This window comes from Borostomias antarcticus (assembly GCF_949987555.1).
Source record: "Borostomias antarcticus genome assembly, chromosome: 10".
NCBI lineage: Eukaryota > Metazoa > Chordata > Actinopteri > Stomiiformes > Stomiidae > Borostomias > Borostomias antarcticus.
The window spans coordinates 11681843-11698264 of NC_140243.1; the positions used below are offsets into that span (position 1 = coordinate 11681843).

The 16422-nt window shown below is 47.2% G+C and overlaps 1 protein-coding gene across 1 annotated transcript in view; it reads left to right on the forward strand.

Moving 5' to 3' along the window:
* Positions 1–275: 275 nt before the first annotated feature.
* The window catches only part of lrrc52 (leucine rich repeat containing 52), a gene marked incomplete at both ends in the record, with an annotated part of 18283 nt that continues 2136 nt past the window's right edge, over positions 276–16422 (forward strand). The window contains one exon of the mRNA XM_084444290.1: positions 276–924. Within this exon, the coding sequence (XP_084300416.1) occupies positions 276–924 (649 nt within the window). The remainder of the gene's footprint in view (positions 925–16422) is intronic.

The window sequence follows — 16422 nt, forward strand, 5'->3', positions numbered from 1 at the left end:
CTCGGTCACCTTCGGTAATAACGGATGTCTTTTGGCGACGTGCGTAGCGCGCGCGAGTGCGTGCGAATCAGTGACCGATAGCCTTTTTGAAAGCGAGAGGGAGTGAGAGACTGGATATAAACCGCATCCAGAGATCCAGGCAGCGAGAGACAGCTCCGCAGAGTAGCCGCTTAGCTTCACTCCCAGCCCCGCAGACCCATGCAGGATGTCCGGGGTGCGCTGGGGAGTCCTGGTCCTGCTCAGCCCGAGTTCATGACGCTCTGGGCAGCTTCGTCATGCGTCTCCTGCCCGAGCCCAGCGCGCAGTCCCTTCGGCTCCTCTTCCTCTTCATCTTCGTGATGGGGGTGGCCCCGTCCCCGGCTCTTACAGCCGGCTGCCCCGACAGATGCGTGTGTGATGACCAGTTGGTGGTTCAATGTGCCGGGCAGGAGCTCACCCTCTTCCCCGCCGACCTCCCTCTCGCCACCCGGCAACTCATCATCTCCAACAATCGCATCGGAGACCTCCCAGCTCTGCAGCTCAACTACCTGTCCGACCTGGTCTACCTGGACTGCAGCAACAACTCCCTGACAGAGATTTCTGAGTCCACCTTCGGAAACCTTCGGAAACTGGCGTACCTGGACCTGTCGTTCAACACCCTGACCCAAATCGAGGACCGGACGTTCGGGCCCCTGGCTTCCCTGGTGATGCTGCGGCTGACGGATAACCCGGCGCTCGGGGAGATCCACCCCGACGCATTCGCGGAGAACATGGCCCTGCAGGTACTGGACGTGAGCAGGAACAACCTGACGGGACTGAACATCAGCACTCTGATCGCCCTGCCCTCCCTCAGGTCGCTGGGGCTGAGCGGGAATCCTTGGAGGTGCGACTGTGACACGGAGGACCTCTGTCTGTGGGTGCAGATAGAAGGCTTCAAGTTCCAAGGTGAGGACGAAGGAACGGGGGAAGCAGCCTGTGTTTCAAGTATCTGTGTTATGAGCTGTTGCCTTTTACACTTTTATTATATTAATTGACCTGTTAATGAAAGGTGTTCTCCTAACTTAGCCTGGGTGATATAGTTATCTCAATGTTTAATTCTGGGCAGACTGCTAGTTATTTTATACTTTATTTATGACTATGATTTACATCAAACTATACAGAGAAATGGCATGCAGCTTAATAGCTTTGCTGTGTCAGATCCACTTTAGTGTTTAGCGTCAGTATTGTGTTACTACAACCTGGTGAGTACTCACACATTTTGTCCTCTGGAATCTGAGCCAGTGATGGCGCAAGGTCTTATCACTCGTTATTGTTACATCAATTCATTTAGCTAATTTGATCTCGGGTGCTCGGTCAATAGTCCCTGGCAATGGGGCTCTCCTCTGCTTCTATCCCTCTCTCACACACACACACGCGCACACACGCGCACACACGCGCACACACACACACACACACACACATGCACACACATTGGATTGGCTTTAAAGTCAGTTGAATCAGAGGATTTCAGCATATCGCCCCTCTTTTCTCCATTCAACCTCAAACTGCCCTTCACACCTCAATGACAAAACCCCACAAAACTCTGCAGAGAAGCCAACACGTTCATCTCCTTCTGTACTGGACTAAATAACACCCCTTGTGTGTGTGTGTGTGTGTATGTGTGTGTGTGTGTGTGTGTGTGTATGCCTGTGTGTGTGTGTGTATGCCTGTGTGTGTGTGTGTGTGTGTGTGTGTGTGTGTGTGTGTGTGTGTGTGTCTACGTGTATGTGTGTATATGCGTGTGTGTGTGTGTGTGTGTGTGTATGCCTGTGTGTGTGTGTGTGTCTACCTGTATGTGTGTATATGCGTGTGTGTGTGTGTGTGTGTGTGTGTGTGTGTGTGTGTGTGTGTGTGTATGCCTGTGTGTGTGTGTGTGTGTGTGTATATGCGCATGTGTGTGTGTGTGTGTGCTTGTGTGTGATTCACTCCACTCAAGTGTGTGAGTCAGCATGTGAGTGGTTTCTGGCTGGACCGAGGGAGACCCTAATGGCAGGGAGAGGGAGAGAGAGACAGAGAGAGAGAAGGAGAGGGAGAGAGAGGGAGAGAGAGAGAGAAGGAGACGGAGAGAGAGAGAGGGAGAGAGAGAAGGAGAGGGAGAGAGAGAGAGAGGGAGAGAGAGAAGGAGAGGGAGAGAGAGGGAGAGAGAGAGAGAGAGAGAGAGAAGGAGAGGGAGAGAGAGAGGGAGGGAGAGGGAGACAGGAGAAGAGGGAGAGAGGATGAAGATGGGAGGAGGAGAGGAGGCTGGAGAAGGGATGAGAAGCCCGCTGCATCTCCTCAACCTCCTCTTAACCCAGCAACATTCCACTAAGTTGAAATTCAGGTTAAATTAATCCACATAACAAAACCCTCTCTCTCCGTCCCTCCCTCCCTCCCTCTCTCTCTCTCCGTCCCTCCCTCTCTCTCTTTCCTCCCCTCTCTCCCTCATCCTGTCTCCCTCCCTTATCTCAGGGTGATTTGGTGACTCAGACCTATATTGATATGGCAGCCATAACCAAGCACAGTAACCAGGGTGACAGTCGGAAGAGAGAGAATGAGGTCGGGAGTACGTATGCATGTGTGTGTGTGTGTGTGTGTGTGTGCGCGTGTGTGCGCGTGTGTGCGCGTGTGTGCGCGTGTGTGCATATGTGTGTGTTGCATGTGGATCCCTATTGTTTGGAATGCCCTCCATTGTGACTGGAGGGCCTAGAGTCTAATGTAAAGAGATTCCAGCTGTCCCAAGCTCTTATCGCTGGTACAGTATAAGTGTGCTCTGAATGTGTGTATGTGAAATGTAGACAGGGACAAAGAGTGAGAGAGAGAGAGAGAGAGAGTGTGTAATCAGATCCCCTGTGTTTGGAAACCTTCCATCCCTCCCTGGTGAATCTCCAGCCTTTTTCAGTTTGGAATGCGTCCCATTCAGGGGACTCTGCAGTCTCTGGTCAGCAGGTTGTGGGACATTGATTTGATTGGAAGGAGAGTTCATCATCATCATCCTTCTCTGTTGATAACAGGCACCGTGACTCTGAGGCAGCCTTGGCTCTTGGAACGCAGAGCCTTAGTGTGTATGTGTGTGTGTGTGTGTGTGTGTGTGTGTGTGTGCGTACAGTATGTGTTACTGCTGTATGTGTTGACTGAACCAGTAACAAAGTCACTGTTTGCCCTCAGAGCAGAGGCTAGAGAGCTGGGTCAGAGCTGTTAGCTGCAGCAGGAGGAGAGGGAGATGCCAGAGAGACGCTGATTCGTATCATCATGGGCATCTAGCGCTGTGCCCCTGAGCACAATTTGTTCAGGGAAGAGACCGCGGGAAAGAGAGAGGGAGAGAGATAGAGATAAATAGAGAGACCGACAAGGAGACTGGAAAAAAATGTCAGAGAGAGGGAGAGAGAGAGAGAGAGAGAGAGAGAGAGAGAGATACACACACACATGTATTTAGGATTGCAGATGAAATGTTTCTCTGTGCTTAAATCATCCCTTTGTCCTTCCCCCAAGGGCAACCGGGAGCAGACAGTAGTCGGCCTGAGCCGCGTCCTGGGTCCGATCCGAGTGCTCCTGTCAGGGACGGACAGCGTGGGCGATCCGTTCTTCGGCATGTTTTTGGTATTTGGTTCTTTATGGGGGAAAACCTTGAAAATACAGGGAGAACATGCAATCTCCACACAGAACGGGCCGGGAGATACCCCAACTGGGTACCTGACAACCCTGGGGAGAACTCGCCCAGTGCTAACAGAGTCACAAGCGGGAATCGAACCCAGGACCTTCTGGCTGTGAGGTGTCTTGGAGCTAGCTGGGCTGGGGAAGGGTGCTGGCTGGTGGCTGGTCTGGAGGGTGCGCTCCTAAACCAGATCATTATGAAACCTGGCAGAGAGCAATGAGCGAGGGGCCAAGCATGGGGTGAGAGTTAAATATTCATAGAGAGAGAGAGAGAGAGAGAGAGAGAGAGAGAGGGGGAGGGGGGGTACAGAGGGACAGGAGAGAAATGATGTACAGTAGTGAGAGATAGTGAGATGGATGGGAGTGGGATGTGAATAACAGGAAAGAGACAGAGAGATGCGGAAGATGAAGATGAAGAAACAAGGATGAAGAGGTGTGAACAGGGGAGGTTTGGGGATGGATGGGGACAAATATATATATATATATCCTATGAGAGAGAGACTCATAGATATATTGTGTGCGAGCGAGAGTGTGTGTGTGCGTCTGTATGGGATGGGAGAACCTGCATGAGGCAAAGTGACAGTGCCAAACAGGTGTGTATGTGTATGTGTGTCTTTAAGAGAGAGTTAGAGAGTGTGTGCTGTGTGAATGTGTGTATTTGTGTGTGTGTGCATGTGCATGTACGTGTGCGTGAGTGTGTGTGTGTGAGTGTGTGTGTGCGAGCGTGAGTGTGTGTGTGTCTTCATTACTCTGTAGGCCCGGGGGCTGACACAGGACTGTATGAGGTATGGACCTGAAATTGGAGACGAGCAGAGAATAAGAGAAGTGGTTGTGTGTGTGTATGTGTGTGTGTGTGTGTGTGTGTATGAGAGAGGGATAGAGAGAGAGATACACAAGAGATGGTGACAGATAGATGATAATGGAGGTGTAGAGAAAAAGAAAGATGGAACTGACCTTTACTCCCCCCATCCTTGGCAGAAGGAGGGAGTGATCAGAGGGTGACTCGATGGAGGAGGAGGAGGAGGAAGAGGAGAGAGGGGGGGGGATGCTAATCTGACTAACACCATATTTGAGAGGTGAAGAGTACGAAGGCGTGCATTATCCAGCCCTCGTCGATGTGATGTAGGAAAAGGTCAGATATTCTTAGCTGACCTCCACGTTTGCGTTCAGCAGGCCAACCAGAACGCTGGAGAGACCAGAACGCTGGAGAGACCGGAGCGTTGGAGAGACCGGAGCGCTTCTTGTTTGCTTTCCCTCCCCTCCTCTTCAAGAGCAGAACTAACTACTGTACAGCTATGCCTCTCACGCACATGCACAAGTAGAACACACTCCCACACGGTCGTACACACACACACAGTCACGCACACACAGACACGCACACACACACAGTCACACACACACACACACACAGATACGCACACACAGACACACACACACACACACACACACACACACACACACACACAGTCACACACAGTCAGAGTCACGCAAACACAGACACACACACACACACACACAGTCACACACACAGTCACACACACACAGTCACAGTCACACACACACAGACACACACAGACACACACACACAGAGGATTTGTTCTGCATTGATGGGAAGTTGGAAGGAAAGATTTAATGCAGAAAGATAATAGTAGGCTCCACCCCCAGCCATCCTCCCGCTGCATTAGATTACACACATATGCTGATTCCAATATGCATCGGCATAATTAGTCAAGTTATAAATAGCACTGTTTATACGGACGGACTGGGAGCCCCCTCAGGTTAATACCTCTCATCCTGGATGAGCTGTGTGTGTGTGTGTGTGTGCGCGTGCACACATTGTATGAGCATACTGTCTATGGGTATAGTACTGTATTGTAAGCTGTGTGTGGGTATGTGACTTTAAGTGTGTTGGAATACTGTGTTTAGTACCCAAAATGCACAGCTATGGCAGAACACAGTTCAAAGGATTGTTTAACTGTGGTGGCACTGCAGATATCTATCTATCTATCTATCTATCTATCTATCTATCTATCTATATATATATATATATATATATATATATATATATATATATATATATATATTTAGAGAGAGAGAGAGAGAGAGCGAGAGAGAGAGAGAGAGAGAGAGACAAAAGACAGGGGTCATCTCTTTTCTCCGCAGCAGTGTGTGGATATTATGTCTGGAGGTCATCCTGACACTGATCTGACACTGACACTCTGCTCTTCAATCTCTGTGTGTCTCTGCGTCTCTGCTCTTCAATCTCAGTGTGTCTCTGCGTCTCTGCTCTTCAATCTCAGTGTGTCTCTGTGTCTCTGCGCTGAGATGCAGGCCCTCCGGTGACACACACACACACACCCTCTCTCTCAAGGTCATAAAAGGAGAATCACACGGGTGAGTCTCTTCTCTTCAATCTGAGTGTGTCTCTGCGTCTCTGCGCTGAGATGCAGGCCCACCGCGTGACACACACACACACACACACACACACACACACACACACACACACACACACACAAGGTCATAGAAGGAGGATCACACGGGTGCGCGCGCGTATTTGTGTAAGTGTGTCAGCGTGGCCAGGCTCGTGCGGGTCAGGGTACCTGCGCGTCCCATCTGCCGGGTGCTCCGGTGTGTCAGAGGATGGATGGTTTTGGGGCCAGACGTATTTCGGCACGCTCCTGTCGGTGTGTCTCTGCCCCCGCACGGCTCCGAGCCCTGGGGCTAATCATCTGTAGTGTGACAGTGACTTTTCGGTCCGGCAGGGGCAAGCCCATAATAACACAATGACACGGTGACACGGCGGCATCATCGCCGACGGTGCTGAGGGGCGCGACGGTTTTTTCTTTCTCTCTCTCTCTCTGTCTCTCTCACTTCCAATTCAGTTCAATTCAGAGGGCTTTACTTGCATGGGAAACATCTCTCTCTCCTTCTCTCTCTCTCCCTCTCTCTCTCTCTCCCTCTTATTCTTTCTCCCTCATCATCATCATCATCACCATCTCTCTCTCTCTCTCTCTCTCTCTCTCTCTCTCTCTCTCTGCTGTTATGGTTTGGTTAGCCTGGAGTGTCTGAAAGCTTGTTCTGTGTGGGAGCTGTGTGAGAGTTATCTCCCTCCACAGGATGCTGTGATGTGAATTATATGGAGATAAAGATGGTGGAGATAAAGATACATGGTTACATATATTTTGTGCGTGGGCCAAGCGTAGAGTACAGGCCTACTATGGGGAAGAAGAAAAAAACATGTTGAAAGAGAGAAGCAAATCCTGGAGGAGACTGAGAGAGAGAGAGAGAGACAGAGAGAGAAAGAGACAGAGAGAGAGAGAGAGAGAGAGAGAGACAGAGAGAGAGAGAGAGAGACAGAGAGAGAGAGAGAGAGAGAGAGAGAGAGAGAGGAAGGACCATTCGTGGTGGGGAACTCAGAGGCAGAGATATGTAGTGTTCCAGATGTCCAGGTATCTCCAGTGAGTGCAGAGCGGGAGGCCAGGGGCAGAGGGCTGCATGGTGGCACTGCTCTGCCTCTCCTCTTCTATTCTCTACTCTCCTCTCCTCTTCCTTTCTTTCCTCTCCTCTCCTCCTCTCTCGTCCCCTCTCTTCCCCTCTCCTCTTCTCCCCTCTCCTCCCTTCTCCTCTCCTCCCTTCTCTTCTCCTCTCCTCCTCCCCTCTCCTCTCCTCTCCTCCTCCCCTCTCCTCTTCTCCTCTCTCCTCTCCTCCCCTCTCCTCCTCCCCTCTCCTCTCCTCTCCTCCTTTCTCATCCCCTCTCTTCCCCTCTCCTCTCCTTCCCTCTCTTCCCCTCTCATCCTCCTCTCTCCTCCCCTCTCTTCCCCTCTCCTCCCCCCTCCCCCTCCCCTCCCCTCTCCTCTCCTCCCTTCTCCTCTCCTCTCCTCCCTTCTCTTCTCCTCCCCTCCCCTCTCCTCTGCTCCGCTCTCCTCTGCCCTCACACTGCGGTCAGCTCTCAGTAGTATTAAAACACCATTGTTGTACCAGTGTTGTGGCATGAGGGCGAGGCAACGGGTGAGCCTGACCCCCCAGCCGACCCCCCCCAAACTGCACAGGCTAGTGAGCTGAGCGGCTCTGCAGCAGGACCCACCCCGTCACAGATGCTGACAGATAGGGACAGCCATGTGAGGAGAGAGAGAGAGAATCTGTCTGTTCCCTCTTGGCCTGTTCAATCAACAGATAATTCCGATTACATGATCTGTCTGTGTGTGTGGGTGTGTGTGTGTGTGTGTGTGTGTGTTTTGTGGGTGCCTGAATTGTTCTGTGATCACTAAGTGAATAACTATAGGAACAGAACCACATCACTAGTAATATAATGACTTGCATAACATTCCTTGCTAACTCAATAGCATAGTGGCCCAATCTATTTGTGCTGTGGAAACCCAGTGGACCACAAAACCCACAATGCCAGTGGACGGGGAAGACCACAAAACCCACAATGCCAGTGGACGGGGAAGACCACAAAACCCACAATGCCAGTGACACGCAAGAAGACCAGGGTGACGGGCTGCAGAAGTTTGCTTGGGTCAGCAAAATAAACCATTTCAATGAGAAGGTAGCATGCTGTCTGCCTCTCCGCTCTTCTCTCAAAGCTCCCCTGGCTTGACCCTGGCTGACTGCTCATGGAGCTCAGGTGTGCAGGATCTGCCAGGTGTACCGACCCAATCTCAAACCAGCCCCTATCCCCTCGCCCTATCCACTCGCCCTATCCCCTCCCCCTATCCACTCCCCCTCCTCGCCCTATCCACTCCCCCTATAGGGCTCCCCACTCCCCCTAAACAGGCCTAGGTCTACGTCAAATGTACATCATATATTCCATTATTTACAGGGACAATGGAACAGACAAAGCAGCTGATTAGGCTGCGATATGCAAATGCCTCTTCACAAAAAAAGGAATGATGCCAAAGAGGCATGGCAGTAAGTTATTTATTGACTGATTTATTTGTCTTGGGACAGTGTTATAGTATTCATTTAGAGTTAGAGTTCATTTGCAAAAACATATTTGCGTTTGGATTTTTTACCATTTCTCATCATACGTATATTTAATTATAGTGATATATATTTTTATTATAAATCATAAACATTTGTCCCATAAATCACCTAAACATCTATCCCACTTTTGGCTTTCCATTTATATACCTCCCCCTCAATTGAGAGTCCCCTTCTTAGCTGCGACTGACACTTCATTTGGAGTGACACTCGGTGGTGGAGTGGGAGTGGTTAGGGGCTGGTTTGGGATTGGGCCACACACTGAAAAAAAACACCTGAAGTGTCATGGGAGCTGTAGTTCATTTTGGGACCTGTAGTCCAGATCGGCGTCCATCTTGTGGCACAGGACATTTTGGAATCGATGACAGGAAAAGCGTAACAGCCGCATACTTTGCTCTCATCTGTTTTCACTGATTCCCTGGTTAGAGGGAGTAATCCTGACCAACGGTAACCTCAACAAATATGTCAAACACACACACACCTGGATTAGCGCTAATCTGGGTTAGGGATGAAGCGATGTAGTCGGGTAACTTTGGATCGAAATATATCCGCTGGAATGGATCACTGGTGCCTTGGCTGTTGATGTCAGATGATCATTAAACAGCTTTTCACTCCTTCCAGCTCCGCTTTCTCTGGTTTATTCCCCTCTCTCACACTCTCCCTCCATCTGAAATCCTGGCAAGGGCTCTGTGTAATATTAGATAATTACTGGCCATTCTCTCTTTCTCTCTCTCTTTCACTCTCTCTTCCTCCATCATTCATCCCCTTGTTCAGACCTTTGGCTTTATTAGTGGATGAGTGCAGTTTAATTAACATCGTTAACGCTGTTAATCCTCCAGCGAAGAGTGCAGTACAGAGTTCTTCACATGGATACCGCCCACATCTCTCTCTCTCTCCATCTTTCCATGTCTCCTTATCTCTCTTTCTCTCTCTTGCTTTCTTTCTCTCTCTTCTATCTCACTCCTCCTTTCTGTCTCTGCACCCCCTCTCATTCTTTTTTCTTTCTTTCTCTCTGTGGTAAATGGTAAAGGGACTGTACTTTACAATGGCCTCTCATCTTTCTCTCTCTCCATCTCTCACCCCTTTCTGTCTCTCCAACCCCTTTCTTTCTTTCTTTCTTTCTCTTTCTTTCTTTCTTTCTTTCTTTCTTTTGTTGAAGTCTTTTGCTGAGTCTGCACAACAAAGATGTATTGATAGATGAGATAAACTCAAGTGCTTCCTGGTTAGGCCAGAATATTGTCCTTGGAGTCCAGCCAGTCTCTGGTTGCTGGGGATACTTTTCATGTTTGTGTGAACCTTGAGCTATCTAACTGAAGCATCAGCAGTTCCTGTGTGGACTTGGGCCGGTACCGTCGACCTGGAGCCTGACGCTAGAACCTTATGATCTATCATACAGCCCTCTTATTGTCCAATCATAATGTATATGTACTTGTGATTATCCTCTCATGAACTCAGTTGATTGCACTCAATGAAGCGTTGTTTGGTTAGCCAATAAAACACCAAGTCTCGTATCAGCAACTCTCTCGTCTGCCTGGTTGTTCATTAAAGTACCAAATCTACATCACTTTCTCTTTCATTATTTTTCTTTCTTTCTTTCTTTCTTTCTTTCTTTCTTTCTTTCTTTCTTTCTTTCTTTCTTTCTTTCTTTCTTTCTTTCTTTCTTTCTTTCTTTCTTTCTTTCTTTCTTTCTTCCTCTCGACACCCTTTCTGTCTCTCCACCCCCTCTCTCTCTCTGTGCATTCACTTCAAGTGCCTAGTGTTCTTCCATTTTTGTGAAATAGAAACCTCTTGAAAAGTTTATTTTTTGGAAAGGACAAGTGCAATTAAGTATGCAGAGAGAGAGAGAGACAGAGAGAGAGAGAGGCTGATAGGAGAGAGGCAGAGAGAGAGAGAAGGTGACTGAGAGGAGAGACAAAGAGAGAGAGGCTGAGAGGAGAGAGAGGCAGAGAGAGGCTGAGAGGAGAGACAAAGAGAGAGAGGCTGAGAGAGAGATAGAGAGATGGAGGCTGAGAGGAGAGAGACAGAGAGAGAGAAGGTGGCTGAGAGGAGAGAGAGACAGAGAGAGAGAGAGGCTGAGAGGAGAGAGATGCAGAGAGAGAGAAGGTGACTGAGAGGAGAGAGAGACAGAGAGAGAGAGGCTGAGAGGAGAGAGACAGAGAGAGAGGCTGAGAGGAGAGAGGCAGAGAGAGAGAGAGGCTGAGAGGAGAGAGGCAGAGAGAGAGAGGCTGAGAGGAGAGAGCGAGTTGTTTGTGTGTGTATGTGTGTGTGTGTGTGTGTGTGGAGGGAGGGGGGAATGGTATATTTGTGCGTGGCTGTAAGCCAGCGCACCAAAGATAGCAAATGGCTGGTTGTCACTCCCTCCCTCCCTCCCTTCCTGCATCATGTTGTTGACCTGCAGTTCTATGTTGCTACCACAAGAGGCAGTGGTCCCAGAACCCTCCGTCGTGTTGTTGACCTGCATTTCTATGTTGCTACCACAAGAGGGTAACAGTGGTCCCAGAACATCAAAACAAAAACACTATGACACCGCACATTTTCCAGATCCTCAGTGGTCTAGTGGATAGGGCGTCTGCCTCCCATGCTGAAGGTCGCGGGTTCAGGTCTTGTGGGTTCAAGCCTTGGTGTGGACAATATGTTGTCACTGGATGTTATAGAAGTTATGTAAAAATGTGGTTACCTGGTGGTGCTATGTCAGTTATTGAATTTATGTGCAGTAATTGAACATTTGAAATGCTCCTGTTTTTAAATTATACCTACAGTATAGGTGTCTCAGTAATTACCCATTATATATTAGGCTATACTTTGCATGTATTTACCAGGTAAATGTTTAGTTTTTTCAGACGGACGGGAGAGATCCCATGGGAACAAAATTTATTTTTTTAGTTTTTTTTATCTTTAAGGAAATGTCTGTTTTGCAGATGAATCAACTGTGTCAAATTGATTGTGCGACCACAAGACGCAGTGCTCCCAGAACATCAAAACAAAAACACTATAGCTGTCTTTCCATTGTCGGGCCGAACAGTTACTAGGCAGTTTCGTTCGGCTCCCTTCTGTCCCGGACTCGTGAGAACCATTACCATCTGTTTTTCCACTGTCGGGCCACTAACAGTATGGAGGAGGATTTGGTTTATTTTGGACTACTTCTGTTTTTTCTTTTTATGCGCCTACATGAGCGCACAAACAGTTCCTGGCGTGATGGTGTTGAAAGAAGCAGACAGAGAAGAATGAGAGAGGAAGATAGTAGGCACAGGAGGAGGACACAAATTAAAGTAGGTAACAACTAACGTTACACACTAAAAAAAGTAAACCTGTTGCTTGTGATTGAAACAAGTTTAAGTAGGCTACAGCAATGTTATATTACACAGGCTAGCAGCATTGTTTCCCCTACGATACAGTTGCAGAATAAGCAACAGCTGCAACCGCTGGCGGACTGGCAATCTGACCGCACTGGCAAATGCCAGGAGGGCTGCGGGACTCAGGGTCGCCTGAGGGGAAGAAAAAAAAAGGCATTATTCATTATTATTCAACTGCTATATAGCCCTCATAAGCGGCGAAGGTGAAGCGCCATAATGCTGTGTTCACACCGGGCGCGGTGAGAAAATTTGCGCCGCAATGTGTCGCCGTGCAATGGGTCGCCGTGCGAATCCGCCGCAGAAAGTCCAAAAAATTTAACTTTTGCGAATGTCGCCGCGCAGCGAATCCTGGCAACTGCGCCGCCGAGTTTGGCGATTCGCACCGCCCACCACCCAGTTCGCGCGAATTGTATTGACTTTCTATGTAAACTCGCCACGCTGCAGGAAACATTTGCGCCCGGTGTGAACACAGCATAAGGCTCGGGCATATGGAATACCAAATGTGCCAATATTAAATAAATAAATATCCCTTCATTATATAAATAATCATATGTATAAATACAGGAATATATATATAATTCCGCACTCAAATGGCCTCCTTGTGACTGCTATTCAGTGTTCGTATATTCTGTTCTTAGCTGAGAACAAATCCCAGATGAGAAACCATTGGTGAATGCCAGAATTGTCTTGGAAACAGCATAAGTACAGTTTAAGAAGAAATGCTTCTTAAGAACTTCTTTACTTCGTTGGTGAATGAGGCCCATTGTCCGCAGTAACGAAGGGAGGGAGGGAGTGAGGGAAGGAGTGATAACCGGATGAATGCTATACTACAGTAGGTGCGCTGGCTTACAGCCACGCACAAAAAAGCATCAATACATTAAAGCAATACATCGCGATATTTGGACCTTTACAAACATGTCTGGTGCTAATTCTCCAATTAGATTTACTAAAAGTAAGCTGAATCGTCCAAACAGTCTACTCTGAAAGATAATACATTGACATTTATTACCTTTTAAAACCCGCGCCCCCGGGACGCAGCATTCAGTCAAAGTGTGCATGCGCAACGTTGTGCTTAAACAATACAGTAGTAGCTAACTATTCTGGCGTCTATGGATATCATGCGTTTTTTAGCTCAATGATATCATGGTGGAGGTGAGAAAACCAAAGCGAAACATCACGGAGGAAGCCAGAAAAAGAAAAAGACAATCTGATAACATTACGACAGTACGAAAGTGCACTTACTCGCAGAGCCTGTGGGGGCGCAGTTCTGAGAAAACCAGAGAAAATGCTATGTATTGCTTTAAGCTCATTCCTCCATCACCACCTAAAGCTGTGCCAGTCAACAGTCAGTCTAATCACCGAAAATAAACCACATGTAGGCGTAGAATGACTGCTGCATCACATCCCAAACAAGATGCAAACTACTATAATTCCACACCAAAACGAAGTCCATCACAAGATTACGACAACTCGTGCTCAAACATCACAACGGCTTTATCAAACTGAAAATTCCAGTGTTAACCATCTCTGGGCTATCACATCACATTCATAAGCCATCGTTCTGACACCATAATAAGGGGAAGCTTTTGTCAACGACATGCAACAACAGGTCCTTATCTCCCATTGCCAACATGATCAATCTGAAATGCATAAAGCTGCAAAGCATTAGGTTTTGCTTGCCGTTAGCCAGTTGTATTGGTCAAAGTTAGCATCTTAAGAGTGCCTCACAAATCCCATGTCTGGCTGTGTTAGCCCTTCCATCTTAGGTCTTGGTCTCTCTGGTTCGGTAATTCCTTTTTTTTGTTTGAAAGCTTCTCTGAGAAAAATGGATTGCTGAATATCTACTTCTTGGCTAGTAACGTTATCAGCTGCAGTAGCTATTCTCGAGGGCTAGCAAATGTAACATTAGCTAGCACTAGGGCTAACACAATCTAGCTAGTGCTAACACAGTTCAACTATAACTCAAAGGCATCACGTAACTTACATCCAAACACATGGGTACTCGTTTATGAACGAAAACATGAACAACAAGAGATGGATGACGACCTGTACCGGTTAAGACTTGAGATATTTTCTCTATTTACTTACTCTCTCTATTTACTTTTCTGTGGGTGCCCGTATGGAATACCAAATGTGCCAATATTAAATAAATAAATATCCCTTCATTATATAAAGAATCATATGTATAAATACAGGAATATAAATAAATAAATAGATACATTGTGAAATCGCTAAATAATTAAATAAAATGCAAACAATTAATATTAAATATTATTTCATAATGTATGTTTCATTTCATATTTCACATTTTATTTTCAAATTGCACTTTTTATTTGATTCATAATGGTACTTTTCCGAAGGACACTTTATTTCATAATGTCACATTTATTTATTTCATGTTGAATCTTTTCATAATGACAGGCGTTGCTGAGAAAGTCCCCGTAACTGCGCAAATGTAGATTATGCAAAATTGGTGATTGCGGTCACCTCAATTCTACAGTTGGATGATATATGATTGAAATACAATTATATTTCCATAATTCCCTATATATAAATAACATGTCCTAATCATGACCATAATTTCCATTGTAAACGTGTGCGTCAGAATATCTAATATGTCATTGTTCAAATCATTTCGCTCCGAATTGCTTGTTATTCGTGTTGATTAGTCTTGAAGATGTCGAGAAAATATTTCAATTGTGTGTTAATAATTTGTGATTTTGGTGTAAATTAATGAGTGTTGTGTTTTGTTTTAATTTTTTGACCGTCGTGAGATTTCGCTGTATCATAGGCCTACATATAATACCAACAAATCCATGACCATTTCATCAATTGGTGATTGCGGTCACCTCAATTTGAGAATTGGATGCAAAGTGCGCTAGCCAGAGAGTCTGCTGCGGAGAGGGGTTGGTAGTCTGTATCCCTGGTGTCTGTATCCATATCGCCAGCGGCGCGCACACCCAACAGTGCTGTTGTCCCTATCATGGCACCAACGCGCTGGTCGAACTCGGCGAACGGTGGGCATGCCGGCCCCCCTCCAGTAGCCTGCATATCTCTCCTCAAGATTAAACATTCACGATTCCTTTATTTGTCACATGCAGCCTAATGTCCAGTCACAGTGAAATGTTGCTGCCGGCTCCAAGGTTATGGTCATTACAGATAAACTCCAATACTCTATTAAGGATTATTTCTATACAGTATGTAGATCAGATAAGTAGGGTACCTATGTTTCGCAATGCGTTTTTTGCTGTCCGATTTCACATCAGCCCATTTCTTTTTTTATTTCAGCAGTTGTGCGCCCTTCTCCTGATACTATATTAACTGCACGGGTGATCGCGTCCCATGCTTCATGCTTTTGTGTTGCTTTATAGCCACTGCTGACACTCCTGAATATGACCGCCCGTCTATTGTTGACCTCCTCCAGCAGTACCTCCACTTCAGCACTGATGATTTTTTTTCTTCTTTAGGCCGGCGCCCCATCAGATTTGGATTTACGCTTTGACATGATCACTAGCTTATCCTTCAAACATTTCTCACTCGTTTCGGAGCGTGTGTGTGCACACGGGCCAGCGGTGGCATGTCCTTATATGGAGCTGCCGGGGCGGTTACCTATGCTAATTTGGGTGCGCGTTCACGCATTTTCAATTTGAGAAACCATCGTATTCACCATTAAGAGAAGGCAGGTGCGAACTCATCCAGCGGTTTACAAACACGTCGTGAATCAGACGAGAGCTTTCCTTAGAAACGTTCTTAGGAATACATTTAAGAACAGAACTTAAGAAGATATTGGTGAATGAGACCCAATGTGGCACCACAAGAGGCAGTAGTTCCAGCACACCAAAATCAAGAAGGACACCAAAATCAACCCGCCAATCTCCACTGCACAAGTAGAGTAGTGGTGAGAGCATTGGACTCCCACCCTGGAGACTGGGGTTGAAGACCCAGTGGGGATGACTTTATGGGACAATACCCCAAACCTCCACATGTTCATCCTTTCACTCCAACCTTTACCCCTTGCCTTATAGATCAGATCCTGTCCCAACCCCAACCCATATTCTAACCCCAACCCACACTAGGGACTGGAAGAAGGACACCAAAACCAACCTTCCGATCTCCAGAGAAGTAGAAGTAGAGTAGTGGTGAGAGCATTGGACGCCCACCCAGGAGACCGGGGTTCCCGGTGGGAATGACTTTATGTTATGTTATGTAACTGCTTTAGCCACTGACTGCTACCATTAATGTTATAGAAGCTGCTAGTTGTTGTGAGCTCATGAGCTAACGGGCTATCCCACTCTTTTTGTGCTGGATTAGCATTGGAAGCATTGGAACTGATGTGTCCAGGCGACAAGACCTATCTTAATTAATCAGACATTATTTCATGTAATTTCAAATCACAGCTATTTCAGTGGCATGACTAGCTTCCATTCGACCAGTCCTG